This window comes from Lepidochelys kempii, chromosome 9 (assembly GCF_965140285.1).
Source record: "Lepidochelys kempii isolate rLepKem1 chromosome 9, rLepKem1.hap1, whole genome shotgun sequence".
Lineage (NCBI taxonomy): Eukaryota > Metazoa > Chordata > Testudines > Cheloniidae > Lepidochelys > Lepidochelys kempii.
Window position 1 is genome coordinate 35956306 of NC_136388.1, and position 18613 is coordinate 35974918.

Consider the following 18613-nt stretch of genomic DNA (forward strand, 5'->3'; position numbering starts at 1 on the left):
AATTTATTATTGTAACACAAATAGTAAAAAATAAAGAGGCTTGGACAATGTATATTGAACACTCGTTATGTTGAACATCCGTCTTTTCCTCTCTGAGGAACTTGCTATAGCAAAAGTTCTTGATCTGTTAACATCAATAAAACATACAAAGCTGTCTTTCGGCAGATGACATGACCATCCAAAATATCATCTCTGCTTTGGCTTTAACACTAGGGAGCATATCTTTGTCACCAACCAAAGCTGGCTCTCAGAGTATTATTGTCCATGAGGGTTGTTGTTTTTTTTGTTTTGTTTTGTTTTTTTTTTACACGGACCAGCTTTCAGTTTTCTAAAAACAAGCTAATAAGAAAAAGTACAGAGAGGAAGGGACAACAGATAAAAGAGCACTCAGTGTAAAGGCCCTTCAAGCAGTAGTTGGTTTTGACAGAAATTTAATGTTGCTACAAATACATTCCCCCACCACCAAATAATCTATGTCCCTCCCTTCCTAGCCCTTGTGTGGGTGGTTAAAGAATGACTCAAGCACAGCCAAGTGAGGGGACTGAAAGATCGCTTCATAAAATACCACTCTGATGTCAATTAAGGTAAATTTACACAGCTTGTGGCAGCAAGCTCCCAAGCCTGCATCAACAGACTCAGGTTTGTGCTACAGCACTTAAAACCGCTGTGTAGATGTTGTGACTGGTCAGGAGCTAGAGCTCTCAATTATGGTGATGGGTTTCAGAGCCCAAGCCCCAACCGGAGGTGCAAATTCAAAGCGTTGCCCACACAGCTATTCTTAGCATGGTAGCGTGAGCCCCATAAGCCCACGTCCGTTGACCTGGGCTCAGAGGCCTGGTGCCGCAGGCTGCCACTGGCTCTGGAGACACACCCTCAGTGGCCTCAGGTGCTTTCAGGCTACATTTAAGGTACATTCTTCTTCAAGAATGTTTACATCCCAGATTTTGGTCATAATTTCTTTCACCTCTTTAAAGCCAAATTCTACTCTCATTTACACTAGTGTAAACCAATTTACTCAAAAGGAGATGATAATCCAGAATTAACAGCAGTATAAAAGAGCAGAATTTGGCCCTTGATAGTAAATTTGAGTCTGCATTTAATCCAACAATTCCTTCAATGTTGCATCAACATATCAAAGACTGGATAAACACCATGGCCTGAAGATATGCCTCTGTCAGGTTGGGCCTTAGAGCTTTCTGTGCTGGAGGGGACACTCCTCCTATACTCAAGGCCTAGGAGCATCAGACCTACAGGCTGTCTTCTCCTTTCAACCATACTAGACCTCTACTTCTCTGTGCATTTCTCTGGCATAATGAGCTGCATTAATTAACCTCTCTCACAATGAAGAATTTACAAAAGACTCCCAGAATATTATAAAATAACTGATTCCCCTCTCAACTACAGACCTTGTACCTCTAAATTTGAGTTGCATATCCTAGATCCCTTCAAGACTGAGTAACTGACCAACCTTAATTGTCCGGAAAACTGAGATAACAGTGAGCAAGCAAATGACAAATAAAAAGTCAATATTTGGGGAACAAATGGAACATTTATGCTGTCAAGCCTTTCTGTACTATTTCATTCCGTGGAGAGCTCTTGTTTTCAGGCAAAGTAATGCCATCAAAGGTGGAAAAAAATCTCATTTTGGTTTAAAACAATTGTGAGTTTGAAGTGGCCTCCTTCTCCAGGAAGGAAATGATGGACCAGGCACAACTGCTGGCAAATAAAAAAGTGGATGTTTAAGAGTCCCTCTATGGGCAGACGTTGCTGATTAATGATTTCGGAAAAAAACCTCTTTGAATATTGCTGCTACATCCAAATATATTCAAAGTATGCTCTATTATTCTGGTGTAAGCCTTGAACAATTCCAGTGTAATGAGTGGAATTATTCCTGATTTATGCCAGCATAATCAAGAGCAGAGTCCACTCCAGTGTCTTCAGAAGATGGTACATCCATAAACTACATCATTCTACAGAATATGCATTAACCTGACTAGGACTAAAGTGATCAGATATGAAAATAGTGCAACTGTACTATAATCTGGAGGACCTCTAGCTATAGATTATATAACCTGTATATAAAATGATCAACAACAAGTATCACTAGATGAATTACATGAAGCATGTGCAAATGAAACTACTGAACCATGCTCAGAAAGAAATCAATTTACAAAACATATGTGCTTGTTTGTTGTTGGTTTTAGTAACTAGTCTGCTATTGTATTTTAGCAGTGTCTGCCTAAGGCTGACGTTGTACAGTAGCTTAACTGGTTGGAGCATTGAATGAAAAAAATGCCCTCTCATTACATCCACTATGAGAGTATGGAAAAGCATCTACGGAGTAACAAAAGAGTAAAGCAGTTAAATTTGAAATCAGCATGTATTTTCACTGTCACCAGAGACATGAAGCGAAGGGCATTTACTGTTCTACTATAAATTAACTGATATCACTATATTCTCATAGTTACTAGCAAACTAACTGCAATTCATAATGAGAATTAAGAATTTGAAAGAGGCTAACTAAAAACAGCCTTTTTCCCCCCACCGTGACTGAGCTGTGCTAGTGTCATGACCGCCCAGCTCTAGGACAAATGTCCTCCCTATGCTATCTCTTATCTATTTCTGTCTAGCTGGCTATCTCATGCTCATCATCATATTTGCTGAATGTCTTACCAAAATGTCTGTTCTGTGCCGTAGTATTGTCTGCAGCTTTCTATAGGCTATGCAGTTTGCTAAGGCAAGCTTAGTAGAACTTCCACTGGCTCAACAAGGAAAAGGATCCCTTTTCACTCAGCTGAGCATTTTCAAAAGCATCTAAGTGACTTAGGCACCTTGATCCTATTGAAATTCACACTGAGACTGAGTGAACTAGGTCACTTAGACATTTCTGAAAATGGCAGGCTGTTTTTGAACCTTGGTCTTGGACACAGTAAAGCACACAATATACACATGCGCATGTGCAAATTCAGCCTTTGTATAAGTGCAACTCTTCTGACTGCCCATTTACACAAGGCCTCAATTTGGCCCACTGGGTCTTGCCATTGCAAAGAGGATTTTGCAGTGTAGAGAAACTGCAACACTGTGTCTTAGTGTACTCATATAGAACAACCAGTGGACAGCCTCAGCAGTTGGCAAAGATGACAGGCCACTCTTGCATGCAACTACTGGAGTGAGAGAAAAATACAAAATATACAAAGAGTAAATTCCATCTGAGGGACAGTACATTTAGTTCAGTTATTTGACTTGGCCAGGAAAACGCTCCCTATCAGCTCACCTGGTAGTTGGCCAGGGACTCAATGGTGATCATGTGCAAGGGGACACAGGCGTGGAGAATTCATCCACCAGATGGGGGACTCTACCAGTTGTTTATATTCACTCATCTTCCATCTGCTGATGCCATGGTTGATGTCTAATCTATCATTCATTTACACTGTTCAGGATATGCTTGCCAAACTTCCAAAATAACTTCAGCCCATCAAAGGAGGCTGCCAGATTGGCAGATTACGGATTGTAAATTGCAATAAATCACTTCTGGCTGTTGCACGGGTATGGCAGTCCTTAGAAATGTTTCTGCACTTCCTAAACGCTTTCAACTGGTGTCAAAGAACAAGCAGCTTCCAGTAACCCACAGACAGAAGTTCTGTGCTCTTTGTACAAGCCTTTCTCTTGAGGCCTTTGTTAAAAAAAACAAACAAAAAAAAAAAACACATTGCTGAGGATGAATGACACCTCTGACAGGCTTCTGTGTTGACACCTAGACTTCATCAAGGCGGAATTACAATGAGAGTAGTACAATGCCAATCAAAAGGGCCAGCTGAGTTGCAACAGCAGAAGCATCAGGAAGGAGAATTATACCTACTGACCAAGAGTTCATTTAAAGGAGCTATCCCGTCTCCGTCAAAAGGACACAGGATAACCCCACAGCAACAGATTCTGCAGGTTGTCACTGAGCATTTTCTGGGGTGATTATAATGGTAGTTGAAGTGAACAAAGCATTGTTAGAACAGTTCAGCTGCACTTCACAGGGATCTGCAGCCTGCAGATATAACATCTCTGCAGTCAGGGGCTGAGCAGTTCTCAAATGCTCAGTGTAATCAGTTTTAAGAAAAGACCCTCAAAGCAATTTCACATTTCAGTTCCATCTCCATAGTGGTGGCTCCACCCTCCTCCTCCTTCCCATGACAGGATAAATCGTTGCCATGAATTAAGAGTGGCCAAGTGTGAGTTTTTCTCGGATAAACTTAATTATCTCTCTGATTCTGGCACTCACCATTTTGTAAGTAATTGCTTTCCTTCACTTTAAGGTTCAACTACTACTAAGGTTCAACCCAACTACTATAGGTAGCAAGGGCCTGATTTGGATCTCTCTTATTTACTGGTGTAAATTGGGGCTCTTTAGCTGGTGGTATACTTTTAGACAGTGCTCAACTGGAAGAGGGAGAACCGCACAGAGGGAAAGTTCCCCATGTCTATCTCCACAACAGCTGGAGGAAGGGAGAAGAAAGTTAGCCTGCAGCTGAAAAGAATGTGTTGAAAGTGACTTTCATTTGGGTAGCTGGTTCCTCCTCCTTTCCCTTCCCTGTGGCTGTTCCACAGTGGTTACTGCATCCCCAACCTTACAGTAAAATGCAGCCCCTAGATAAAAGAAGCAGAGGCTCAGGACGTAGACGTGAAAGGTCTCCCTCTCTTCCCCTGGACATATCATGTAGTTTTTTCCTTTCAGTTTGCATTCATAGCAAGACAAAATGCCTGGCTTAAAAGCATGCTGGGGAGAGGTGGCTGGGAAATGGAATTTCAGTTCCACAAAAAATTTTGAGCCTTCAGAAGTTATCTTGAACTGTGTCTTAAAATCTAAAAACTCTAAATTTTTCACAGAACTGAAATTTCTCAATATTCCACTTCAGAAACACCAAAACTTTCCAACAGCAAGAATGTTTTGGTGTTTCTGAAATTAAATATATTCCCCAATCTCTGCTCTGGCACTCTAGCGACACCATAAAGGGGGTATAAATTACATTCACGCTCACTCTAAGGCCCCTGTGTATTGCTGAGTGGTGCAAAGAGGCTTTAGTGTACATGAGACTCAGGACCACAGTATTCTCATTTAAAGCTGTTCTTTGCACCAAAATGGTGCGAGCAGGGATTTTTATTAAAGTCTGAGCCTCTTTCATATGAACAGCTCAGAATCTGGGATGCTCAAAGGAGAAAGCAAAACATTGTAAATTGACTGAATTACTGCCAGGCAACCCAACTGATTTCATTTTATTTGATTGAAGTCAATGGGGTAGCCTGGATGTAAATGAAAGCAGAATTTGACCCCACATGCTCATTACAGAAACAAAGTTCATTGTTATTTTCCCCCTTATCCTTCAACTATCTTTGCTGTTGACACAGCCTTCTTGAAATTGGTTGCACAGCACAAACTCATTTTGAAGGGAACTAGATGGTTTTTTCTCCCTACCTACGTAAAACCCATTAAAAATTCAAACCTCAGATGCTAACGTTATTCACTTAGAACAGACATGAAGGACACAATGTAGAGAAAAACTGGAAAATAGAGTTGGTATGTTTCACATAACTGCTCACACTGAAGCCATTGGCATGGTCTTGAATAGGAACAACCCTGCATCTGACATCTGGGACAGATCCATTGAAGACAATGGAGCTATGACAATTTACATTATCTGAAGATGTGTCTCCTGGTGCTTCAGGTCGTAAAATGCCTTGCCCCCACTTCAGGAATCCCACATACTGTGCAGATACCAAGTATGAAGGCTATGGTATTAGCAGATACCAAGTATGAAGGCTTTGCAATGACAGCTACAGCAATGATCCAGCTTCTCTTCTGGCAAGCAAGATTCCACAGATTAAGAAGCTTTGCCTTATAAGGTGCTTCCTGTGAAGCACCAAGTGCCTTCAGCTCCCACTGAATTCAATCAGCCCAATACAGGAACTGCTTCACAGATTTGGGTCCTAAAGCTGTGAGAGGAAAAAGGAAACTAGCTGTTGCACAGTATTTATAACCTGGCTCGTTCTGCTGCTACTGAAAAATGAAGCTCTTATTTAATAAGAACTCAACTATGCCATTTAGGCATAGCCCATAGTAAAGGCTGGTACAGAGCAGCCCCACCACTGAGGCAAACTCAGGTCTCCTAGCACCTCCTATGATTGATTTCACTGTGAGTTGATGGTGCTCAACACCTCGCTTGAGATGCCAAGTATCTTGCAGGATCAGGCTATGATTGCAGGCCAGATTTTGCCACCTTACTTGCATTGGGTAGCATTACTGACATCAACAGGAATATTGGTAATGAGATCTTGAGCAATTTTTGAAAAAATCTCCCTCTTTTGTTATATCTCTATAGACTTCTGTTTCCATAGTAATTGAGAGAGTTTTTTAAAACAAATCAAAACAAACAAACAAAATCCAAATCCTTCCTTATAGTACATTATTGCCAGCAGTGAGAGACTCCAAATACTGGGATTTTTCTGTTCAGAATGTCTTTCTTCATCTATTTACTGCTGCAGTTCCAGAGGTCACTATGCTAGCACCTGATCCTGCACAGCTTTGATCTGGTGATTACTCCTAATTTACACGAGTAATATATAACAATAATACTTATCTCCTTATGCAGCATTTTTCATTAGTAGACGTTAAACTGCTTTATAAAGGAGGGTAGTATCATTATCCCCATTTTACAGATAGCGAAAATGAGGCAGAGAAATGGGACAATATTTGGCCAAGATCAATCAATGGGCCAGTGGCAGAGCCAGAGCCAGACATAGAACCTGGGTCTCCTAAGTCCTGCTTTAGTGCTCTAACCACTAGGCCATTAATTACAAGGGGACTAATTGCTTGCGTGGCGTAAGGGTTTGAATGTAAATAGAATCCTATACTTGCTGTCAAGATCACTCATCTCAGCTTTGAAGACAAACCAAAAAATAATTCAGAGCAATGGATCAATATTTGTGACTTCTGTGTTTGTGTTTTTAAAAGCCCACATGTAAGAACATAAACTAGTTCCATAGGGGTGCTTCGGCTTGAGGTATTGTCATTACTGGCAGCTTTAGAGTAAACTTCATTGTTGTTTCAGTGTTTTCGTGGGGCCTGTGATTCCCTGACTGAGGGACTTGTTGCTGCTGTTGTAGTATTTATTCACCCTAAGTAATAAAACCCAAACATTTCAAAACTTCCATTGTTATAAACACAAATCTAATTCAGTCACACTGTCCCTATGGAGGAGAGAGTTAATCAGATGCGGGCTTTCTGCACTTGGGGCAGAATCAAATTCAGCAAAGAGCAGGACTGATATACAAGCCCAGCTACTGTATTCTCAGGGAAGTGACAATGGGCCAAGTCCTTCCATGGGTGTGGCAGGAAGGAGGATGTTCAGAGCCTTCCTCTTCTTGCAAGGCCCACCTTAGGACAGGAGAGGAAGGATTAGCTTGCAGTTAACGCACTGTAATGAGTCATGTAAGCCCCAGATCCACAAAGGTTCCTAACTTCCGTGGAAGTTAGAACCTAAATACCTTCGCAGCTCTGGGCCTTAGTATCTCTGAAAGCTGCCTCAACCTGCAAAGCAGTGATGGCTATTTCCTTTCTCTCCTGCTTTGTCTGCCCTGTCTATTTAGATTGTAATCTCTCCAAGGCAGGGACTGTGTCTTTTGCTATACAGCGCTTAGCATAATGGGGCCCTGGTCTCAGCAGGGGCCTCTAGATGCTGTTGGAAAATAAATAATAAATAAATAAATAAATAAATAACTGATAAAGGGCCAGGTTCAACTGCATTCAAAGGCTGCATCTGCACCGTGAGCTGGGGTGGGATTCCCCGGCTCGTGTACACATTCTCACACTAGCACTGTAGATGGGGTAGCAGAGGTAGCAGCAGCAGAGGCATTGCTGAGCCATGCCGAGTACAGACCAGGACGTTTCAGGCGGGTTTGTACTCAGCATGGCTCAGCCCTGCTTCCGCTCCTGCTACCTGTGCTACTGTGGCTAAGCGGCTATTTATGCTCATGCTGGCTCAATGAGTATGCAAGTGTGAGTGTGTGCACATAAGCAGGGATATCATGCCTAGTGTAGCTGTAGCCAAAGAAGCATAGGGACTGTTCCCTCCCTATGCCCTTGGTGTGTGTGTGGGGGGGGGCAATGGGGAGGGGCAAGTAAGTCTGGGGAGTGGTCTTGCTCCCCACTCTGCACTGGCATACAAAGTGGTACTGGTATGGGGTGCCAGCAGCACCTGGTGTTCCCCCTGTGCCCTTTGGAGAGCCGGAGGGATTCTACATAGCAGACTTCCTCTCTGAGCTCCACCAATTCTACCTCCCCTCCCCGCCCACACACGCCCTGAACATAGAGCCATACATTAGTGGCACACTTAAGCCTAGTGTTAGATGCATGCAGTTTTGTTTTTATTTTTCTATTAATCCTCTCAAAAGCTGGAATTACTCAAGTGTAACTTACATGCTAACCAGTTGAGTAATATTTACTGAAAAAATATTATTCGTGATCGTCTCCGAAAGGTGTTACCAATAAAGCTGTGACAAGAATTATAACATCGTACCAAGGAGTGGACACAAAATTATGGTCTTTAGTTGATTTGTTGACAACAAAGAGGTCAAATGTACTGTCATCCAGATTTTGGTCTCTCTTGCAATCCTGTGCAAGCCACTGAAACCAGCAAACCAGAACGTATACTGAGTTAGAATTTGAACTTGTGTATTCCAGCTCACACGCCTGTAGTTCAAAGCAATGACCGTTACAATTGCCAAGGTATGAACGGTAATGAAGAACCACCACCACATGTAGATAATACAGCCAATGATGGAGAACAGAAGATTCTTTGTGAACTTTTGTGTCAAATGGAGCCACTAGCGACAACAGAAGAATGGCTTCCCACAAAGTAGTGTCTCAACACCTACATTATTCAACATCTACACAAATGACCAGCCAAGCTGCTCTGGCACAAGATGATTTATCTACACAAGGAATGTGGAATAGTAGCGAGTAGGTGAATGTACTTAACACCTTATATGAGTACTATGCAGCAAACCAGCAGTGCATTCCATCTCAAAAACCAAGAGGCCACATGTGAACTCAACATCAGCTGGCTTGGAATGAAAATTACTCATTCCCATATACCTTGGTGTCACTCTTAAACACACACTGTCTTTTAGAACCCATGTTGAGAAAACGAAAGCCAAAATTAGCATACAAACCAATATTCGCAGCAAGTGCATCAAAGTGGGGTGCAGACCCATCCACTGTGTGATCAACTGGCACATTGCTGCTCCTCTGATGAACACACAAATGCAGCATGGGCACAATCCTCTCACACAAAGAAGCTAGATCTTGCACACAATACTGCCTGCTGATTTATTACAGGATGCCGTTGCCTACTGTGACAGGGTCGGGCCAGATGGCTACAGGAGAGTGATAGAAGGCAGATATATTAGCCTCAGGTTAAGTAGGTCCCTTTTCCCTGGGTAAGGTAATAGGGAAGGTTTTTTGCCACAGCAGCTGAAATTTTATTATGATTTTAAATTGCCTTTTACCGTTGAACACAATTTTGGTTATATAACATCTCTTCTCCTCTGGTAATGACCAAACCCTCCTACAGAGAGAAAATTATATATTGTGAAAGGGTTGGCCAGATGGCTATAGGAGAGTAATAGAAGGCAGATATATTAGCCTCAGGTTAAGTAGGTCCCTTTTCCCTGGGTAAGGTAATAGGGAAGGTTCCAGAACAATCAGGAACTTTCTGGTAAACAATTAAGGCAGACAGGCTGATTAGAACACCTGCAGCCAATCAAGAAGCTGCTAGAATCAATTAAGGCAGGCTAATCAGGGCACCTGGGTTTAAAAAGGAGCTCACTTCAGTTTGTGGTGTGCATGCAAGAAGCTGAGAGTGAGAAGGCGTACTACTGGAAGACTGAGAAGTACAAGCATTATCAGACATCAGGAGGAAGGTCCTGTGGTGAGGATAAAGAAGGTGTTGGGAGGAGGCCATGGGGAAGTAGCCCAGGGAGTTGTAGCTGTCACGCAGCTGTTACAGGAGCCACTGTAGACAGCTGCAATCCACAGGGCCCTGGGTTGGAACCCGGAGTAGAGGGTGGGCCCGGGTTCCCCCCACCCCTCCAACTCCCTACTTGATACCGGAGGAGTTGAACTGGACGGTGGGTTCCACCAGTGGGGAAGGTCTCTGGCCTGTTCCCTGATCCACTAGGTGGATCAGCAGAGACTGTGGGGATTGTTCTTCTTCCTTTCCCCATGCTGGCCAGTGAGGAGGCTAACTGAGTGAACGGCAGATTTGAGCCACGAAAGTGGCCAAACTGAGGGCTGCCATGAACCTCTGAGGCGAGAAAATCCACCAATAAGCACAGGACCCACCAAGGCAGAGGAGGAACTTCGTCACACTACCCATATCAACAGCCTCTACGTTCGCACAGGTATTGCTCCTCCGGATATACTCCAGGAGGTTACAGTAGAGTTGAACACAAAAGCTAATGTGCAGATCTAAGATATCCACTACATGACACTGGCTCCAAGTCGACTGAAGTCACAACAAAGTTATCATGCCATTGTTAAACCCCTAACATTGTCACCCAAACAGACAAGTATTCAGTTATGGCAAACAAAGGTGGAGAACGACCTTGTAAGCCTCTTTGCTCCAGCTCCCAGAAGTTGAGGACCTACCTGGTGCAGATCAGCCCTGGATTACATGGTCCTAATCAATGCCATAGTGGAGTTGGCTGGTCTAGAGATGCAATGATCAAGTGGGGCTACATCACTGGCCCCCAGATCTGTGACTGCAGCAGAAACATGAAGCATCTCCTGCAATAACAGTTGCTTGTGCATGAATGCTCTTCCAGAGACCTGGCAGAGTGCAGTGATCAGGCAATCACATGTGCACAGACATGGTGGGAAGCCGTTTGAGGACAAGACAAGAAGAATCAGTAAAAAACACCAAGTCATTTTGGGGTTTGCATCTGCATTTTTTTAAAGTCCCATTCTGGCTCATTATGACCCCATGGAGATGAGGATGTGTTCTGTTTAGGTGTTGCTAGTGTGCGTTCTCCCAACATAGCTCCGTTTGCTGTATTTACAGCATGCCTATAAACTGAAAAGCATGAAGTGCCAAACGCAGTTGCAGCATGTCAGGCATATGCTGCTTGATGTCACCCAGTGTTAATCTATGTGGATGATATGAAAGTGGCAACTTTGTGTATCAACCAAGATGATTATATTCAAACAGTGATTAGATAGAAATTAGTGACAAACTGGAGAATGGGCAGTAGGTTTACTAGGAGTCTGGCACAAAATCTCTTAAGGCTCATTTTGGCTGAGCCCCCTCAACTCTCACTGAATTCAATGTGAGTTGAGGGTGCTCAGCACTTTGCCTGATCAAGGCTTTAGGAAGAAAATGCTTTTAAGTTCCCACTCCATTCAATTGAATGAGAGTTTTGCCATTAGCTTTAATGGGAGTAGAATTAGAGCTTAATTGAACAAGAAGGTAAGGGAAAAGGTACCAGGATAGAAATCTAATTTATTTTCTATAGAATAATGAGTGCAGCTGTGTTCTGTTCTCTTTCCTGTAGCTCCACATGAGTTTTACAGGACATAGGTATTACAATGGATAAGCTCTAAGGATGTGTGTGGGATTTAATATTCTGACCTGATCCCGCAAACCCTTACCCGAGTAGTACCATTGCCTTCAACATTTTCAGGTCAGCTCTAGCAATGAGGCAATGGAAACCAAGCTTTGTTTTTCCAGTGGCTTTTAATGCTTTAGGGAGACATCCAGTAGACTAAAATAATCCAAGATCTGGTTTTATCACAGAATTTCAGCTCATGGCTAGTGGAAATACTGTGAGAAGGCCCATTATTATGTCTCCCTGCAGTGCAAACAACCCAATGAAAAGGTATCTGCTATGTGTACCTATACATTAGGTTAAACATAATGTAACTTAAGTGTAATAAATACATTTATGGATATTGCAGGCAGGCTGTATTTCTCATCTCGTGCTCTTTTTGCATGTGGAATGTCACCCCAAGTAAATGATCAATGTCCATGCACAAAATAGAAATGTGAAATGCATAAAGTGATTTCATCAAATGAAAAAAAGCCATTAAGCACACAAATCCTAGTGCAGGCTCATCTGTCATAGCTACAGTACTAATCATCAGTTCCCCAGCACAGAATAATTCCCTAGCTGGCAACTAGATTGTCATGTCTTTTAATACTGCATGGTCTGTTCTCCATTCGGTGCTTGTAACTTCCATTAACATCAATAAGTATGCATATGTGCCTTGAGTGGTAGAAGATACCCCTGTATAGATTCAAAACTTGTTTACAGATTCCTCAGAAAAAAATCACATTGTGCTCATTGTTCTTGGCAGAAAGCTATCACAGCTGCATTGGAACTTCTGCTTTTGTACCACTTTTTTCTGACCAGAGGGACCAGACAATACACCAGAGCAGATAGCAGGTGGCATGGAATGCCGAGAAAAATTATTCAGCTCTGGGAGTCTGCCAGCGGAAAGTGGGGTTGCAGCAGAAAGGTGGTTACTGAAACTGCAGATCCAAACCTGCAGTGGCAACCTCAGCTAAAAATAAGCAAAGGAGACAACCACCCGTGACGGCATATCTTAGAGCTAACCGAGTGGTTAGACTGAGCTCTTTGCTGTTAGTTCCTGTTAGAATCCAGGCAACTGGGAGCAAGCAACTGTTGCAGCCTTAAGGGCCAAACTGTGGCTGTCTTCTGCGTGGGCAAATACACTCATAGTTACAGGGAGATGTTCCTTGTCCCCACCAGCAAAATCAGGCAGGACCTGATCCTGCTGTTTGCAATCCCTGAATGAAAGGGCAATGTGGCTTTCTGGCCTGAAGACTGGAGCTACGGAGAAATACATGCTGCATTTTGTTTTTGTTTTTTAAAGCAGTGACTGCATTTTTCAAACCCCACTGAAGGCACTGTGTCTACCTCTGCCCTATTTAGGCATATTGGGGGAGATTTTCAATGGCACAGATGTTAGTTAGGGAATCAACTCCCATTAATTTTCAGCAGGAGTTGGGCACCTAACTGCCATCTAGAAAATCTCCCCCTTTGTCTCCAGTCACTCCCACTTAGGTGCTACACCTTTGCAATCCTGCATCACAGCTGTTGCTTGGGAAGAGCTGTAATTTAGCTGTAAGTAGTTTAAGGGTAGTTCAGCTTAGCAGCAGGGTGAGGATCCTGGCAAAATAATATCAGAAAAAGCTACTTAGGTATATGGAGTGAATACTTATTGAGGGCCAAATGCTGTCGTGATTTATATCCATACAACAAGACTCTATAGGGTTACACAAGGAGTAGTCAGGGAAGAACACTGCCCTTGAAATATGAAGCAACAGCCAGGGAAAGCTGGAATGGGAAAAAATGCATTACATAATAAGGATCTTCTGACATATTTCTTCCATTAACAGGCACACAGCTAGGATGGAAAAAGCTGGTTATAAGCCAGGAAACATCATTCTTTAAATAAATTATTAGCCAATGTAGAAAACAAAAGGAACTGAGAACTGCATAAAGCTACTGAAAGCTCTAAATCCATTTCAGTCCAATTTCTGTTTAGCTTATGTGGCAACAGTTCAAGCTCATAGCAGGTGGTTAGCAGCTTGGGTGGGTAAGTAACTGGGAATTTATGAGAGGCACTGCCTTTTGAACAACTCCAATTACAGTATTAATTGTCTTTTTCCAAAGCTACATATTCTCCACAAGTTGACTGCTTATAGAGGTTACTGAGCAGAAGAAATGCTTTTATCAGACAGAATTACAGAGCAGCAGGGTAGATGCCTCACATTCAGGTAAACGCACACACTTAAATGGGCACCATAAGTGAGGATTTTCAAGAATGACCTGTCTCTGCATCTTTTAAAATCTAATTTGCTTTTCACTGGTTTTATGATTTAATTGTTTGTATTGCAGCAGTGCCAAGGACCCCCCAGCTACGGACAAACACAGAAGAAAGAGAGGGTTCCTGTCTCTAAGAGCTTACACAGTCACTCTTTATTCTGTTCTGTTCCCTTCTGTATTTCTTTAAACCTGGGGAGTAAAAATACATCAGTCAGTTTCACTCCTCTTTATATTTGTTATGTGCCATACAAGACAAAAAGCAAGATAATGTCCCCACCCTGAAGGAGCTTACTTTCTAAAATCTCTCTTTCAGGTTGCCAAGCACTAGGGCAATGATATGATGTGGGATGCAAAACAGCTGTTTCTATTGGAAGTTTAAATCTCCATGGAAAGACAGCCTTAGATTTTGTAAAAACTGGGTTTTATAAATCCAAACATGTGGAACAAATGTCACCTGATGAAGGCCCTTTAATTAGTCAGGGGCAGGGGAGGGGCGGAGAGAAGAAGGAATAATATAGCCTGATAGTGTACACAGAGATATAAAAACATACCAATCAAATTAAAGAGAGGTCACAGGAATTTCTCTGTCTTAGAAATTGCTCCTTAAATCACAGACAACTTGAATATGCTGTGAGACAACACACACTGGAGCATTATCACATTGCTATATAATGAGGTTGGGCTAATGTGTGACAGCACAAGTTAAAAAGATTTTTACACTATAGCAAATTTGGAAACAAGAACCTTTATACAAAAAGCAATTTAAGGAGCCACTACCTTTCTGTTTCTGATGCTATTTATGTTTTAAACAAGGAAGGACTTGCTAACTTCCAGTCAAGTTTCTTCTATTTACTGTCAGAGTCATATTTAAAAAAATCTATTGCTATGGAAATTATTGTGATGTGACAGATTCAATATTTTGACTTCACCAGAATCAGGAAGCAGAAGAGAAAGTGGGTCACGAGACACAACCCCTATCATTTTTTTCAAAATGGATCTTTATAGAACAGAATAAAAAGAAAACACACATTGTATTAAAGATGTTGACAAATCTCTCCAGTGGTTGCCTGGGAAGTTAAATTAATTTTCTTCCAAATTAGCCAGTGGGCCAGATTATAGACAAGAGTTGGAATTATCATGAGTTGCCATTAAAGTATACCTGCAACATTTTTGTGCAAACATCTTTGCAAAATATCCTATATGTGTTTATAGAAAACAACAGCTTTGTTTCATAATTTTCCATAGTGGAACCTCCCTGATCCAATAGCACAAAAAGCTGAAAGGTCACTTGATATCAGACCTGTCAGTGATACAAGGCTGACTATTGTCTCTTTTGGGCCTTGGGCCAGTGAAATACTGTGGGGATAAATTCTGGAGGAAATGAAGGAAAATTGTGGTAAACAGCTTAGTTTTTTAAATGGCAGCAGTTTAAAGACTGGGTTTGGAGTGTTAGAAGTTGGATTTGGATCTGTGGGCAGAGTGACACAATGGAATATGCATGACAAATTCCATTTTCAGATTGTTTTACCTATCAACACATGTGAGATATAAATCTATGCTCTAATTCAATCTCTGTCTATAGCCAGTTGAGCTAGGAGCTTTGAAATTTTTTTATTGTCTTTTTAAAATCTGATTGGTTAAAAAAGGGTTATAGCATGAGCAAACCCAACAAGTATTTCTGACCACAACCCAGCCCCAATGGACACAGACATGGAGAGCAATATACCACACCAGACATGTAATGTGGGGAGTGAGAGTAGACCAGCACTGACTAAAAATAATCTGTGTCATTCTGACCCTAAGGAATCCCTTTTACATCTCACACTAGCAAGCAGAACTAGCTTGATGTCTCCCAGTAGGGAGCATAGCTAGTTCTCCTGCTCCACTAAAGACAATTCTAGCCTGGAGGGGAGGAAGGAAAGATCCTAATAACTTGTTCCCTCCTAAACAGTTTTTGGTGGAGAAGGAAGGACCTCGTACCCTGCCTCCTTTTCACTATTTCTGCTGAGGGGTTGGGGTGGAAAGAGCGGGCACAGGTTTTGCCCTAAATTGGGAAGATCGAGAAAAGGCAAGAATCCTTCTAGGTTAATTAATCTAATAATGGTTTGTCAAGTTTCCTTTCCCACTCTGAACTCTAGGGTACAGATGTGGGGATCTGCATGAAAGACCCCCTAAGCTTATTCTTACCAGCTTAGGTTAAAAGTTCCGCAAGGTACAAACTTTTACCTTTTGTCCTTGAACCTTTATGCTGCCACCACCAAAGTATCTAACAAAAATAACAGGGGAAGTGCCCACTTGGAAACATCTCCCCCTCCAAAATACCCCCCCCCCCAAGCACTACACCCCCTTTCCTGGGGAAGGCTTGATAAAAATGCTCACCAATTTGCATAGGTGAACACAGACCGAAACCCTTGGATCTTAAGAACAATGAAAAAGCAATCAGGTTCTTAAAAGAGAATTTTAATTAAAGAAAAAGTAAAAGAAAAACCTCTGTAAAATCAGGACGGTAAATACCTTACAGGGTAATCAGATTCAAAACATAGAGAATCCCTCTAGGCAAAACCTTAAGTTACAAAAAGACACAAAAACAGGAATATACATTCCATTCAGCACAACTTATTTTATCAGCCATTGAAACAAAACAGAATCTAACGCATATCTAACTAGATTGCTTACTAACTCTTTACAGGAGTTCTGACCTGCATTCCTGCTCTGGTCCCGGCAAAAGCATCACACAGACAGAGAGGACTCTTTGTTCCCCCACCCCCTCCAGCTTTGAAAGTATCTTGTCTCCTCATTGGTCATTTTGGTCAGGTGCCAGAGAGGTTATCCTAGCTTCTTAACCCTTTCCAGGTGAAAGGGCTTTTCCTCTGGCCAGGAGGGATTTAAAGGTGTTTACTCTTCCCTTTATACTTATGACATGGTTGTGTTACCATTCCTTACAAAAGCCAATATTGCCTCTGGGCAATATACACCACCTCTGCAACTATTTTTACCGCTATAGTTCTGAAAGAGAGAGACACTTTACTTTTGTAAGTACTCTTGTAATATAACTTTGTCTAGGAAAATGGTACTGGCATAGTTACTTAAACTACAGGTAATACATTTGCAGTGTTTCAGGAAAACTTTATTAATAGGTTGACCTTAACATTGGGTCTCTCTAACACCACATTTCTAAAAAATTGTATTATTTACCTTCAGTCTTGTCCGGTAGTTTCCCACTCTTACTTGTTCCAGAGTTGACCGTTTCAGATGAGGTGCTTAGTTTGGTGTTGGGATCTCGTTTAGGTTTTGGTGGAGGTTGTTTACGAGAGCAGCTACTGCTTTCATCGTCGGTACCCCCAACCGAATGAAGAGACTGGGATCTCACGGTAAAGCCACTAGAGCAAGGATGCGGCAGTCTGTCCTGAGGAGCAGGCATTGTCATAAATCCCATCCGGAAATGTTTGCCCACATAGCTTCCTTCATTTCCTCTCGCGACTTCTCCACCTATGCTGTAAGAGAAAAGACATACACATACAGGTAAGGGATCTACCTGCATTTGAACAGCACCTACAAATGGGGCCTCTGGACATTAATATTTAATCAACATCTCATCATAAAAGCTTTTACATAAAAAAGTTTCAGTGATATACATTTCCATGGCGTGGGGTGGAGAGGGTGGAGGATATTTTTTAGTCTTTTTTTTAAAAAAAAAAAATCTGTGCACTTAGCTAACTTAATCAGAGACAATGAAAATAAAAACAGATTGTGAGGTCAGTTACAATGGTGTAAATCCACAGTAAGTCCAAAGAGGTACCCTGATCTAAAATAGTATGACTGAGATATGGATTTAGCCTTTGGAATTAAAGGGTGGAGATTTGAGATGGTCAACAAAAGGGGATAAAAATTAAGAATTTTAATTTTTTCCTCCTTTTTTAATTTGAAACATTTTAACCAGCTCTGTAGATCGTCCAAAATTGTGTGCATGAGAAGGAAATTTTGCCCAAAATGTCAAAACTTTTTCTTATTTATTTTTCAAAAAGTTTGAAACATGATTTTTTTTTAATTCCAAAAATACCGACCAGTTCTAAGAAAAAGGCACCTAAACTGGCATTGACAAGATGGAGAAAGCCCATGTCCTTAACTTGCAACCCCTCTTTCAGATAGTATACACGTCCTTCAGTTTTACAATTCCTTCTTGTGTTCCAGACTCGTTGGTGTGTCATGGCTGATTTGGGCCAGATCTTCTTTTCCCCTAAGGGACCTACCTACCCACTGGCTTTATTTTATAATCCTGCTTTAATGAGCCCATATATCCTGTGGAGTGTGGAGTATCACAAGCTGTTTAAAACTTTTTAATTTCCCTTCTAGCTCTTCAGCAATATATACATTTTTCTCTTCAGCAAGGCTAAAAATCAAACCAGGCCAAACCATTCTGTAGCTATTACAAGCCAACACAGAAAAGCCTTCAGAAGCGAATGTCAGGTAAATTTTTCAAATCATCACAGCATTAAAACTTCTCTTCTGATTTTTACCAACCTTTTCAGGAAACAGTCACCTCTGGGATGAGATGCAGTAGGCAAATGTTCATGAAGAATCTCTCTTTCTCTCTCTGAAGTAGTTAGAGGGTGAGGTTTAAAAATCAGTAATAATAGGAAATCAGCTTCAGTTTTAACTATGAAATAGCTACTGCAATTCTACAAATACTGCTTTTATATTTTTATAAAACAGTTGAACC

General features: G+C 41.7%; 1 protein-coding gene across 5 annotated transcripts in view; it reads right to left on the reverse strand.

Annotated features, from left to right (window-relative positions):
* Positions 1–18613, reverse strand: part of NYAP2 (neuronal tyrosine-phosphorylated phosphoinositide-3-kinase adaptor 2) — a 180614-nt gene that overhangs the window by 79173 nt on the left and 82828 nt on the right. For all 5 annotated transcript variants that reach the window (XM_073359901.2, XM_073359902.2, XM_073359900.2 and 2 more), the window contains one exon: positions 17089–17387. In XM_073359901.2, the coding sequence (XP_073216002.2) occupies positions 17089–17387 (299 nt within the window). The remainder of the gene's footprint in view (positions 1–17088; positions 17388–18613) is intronic.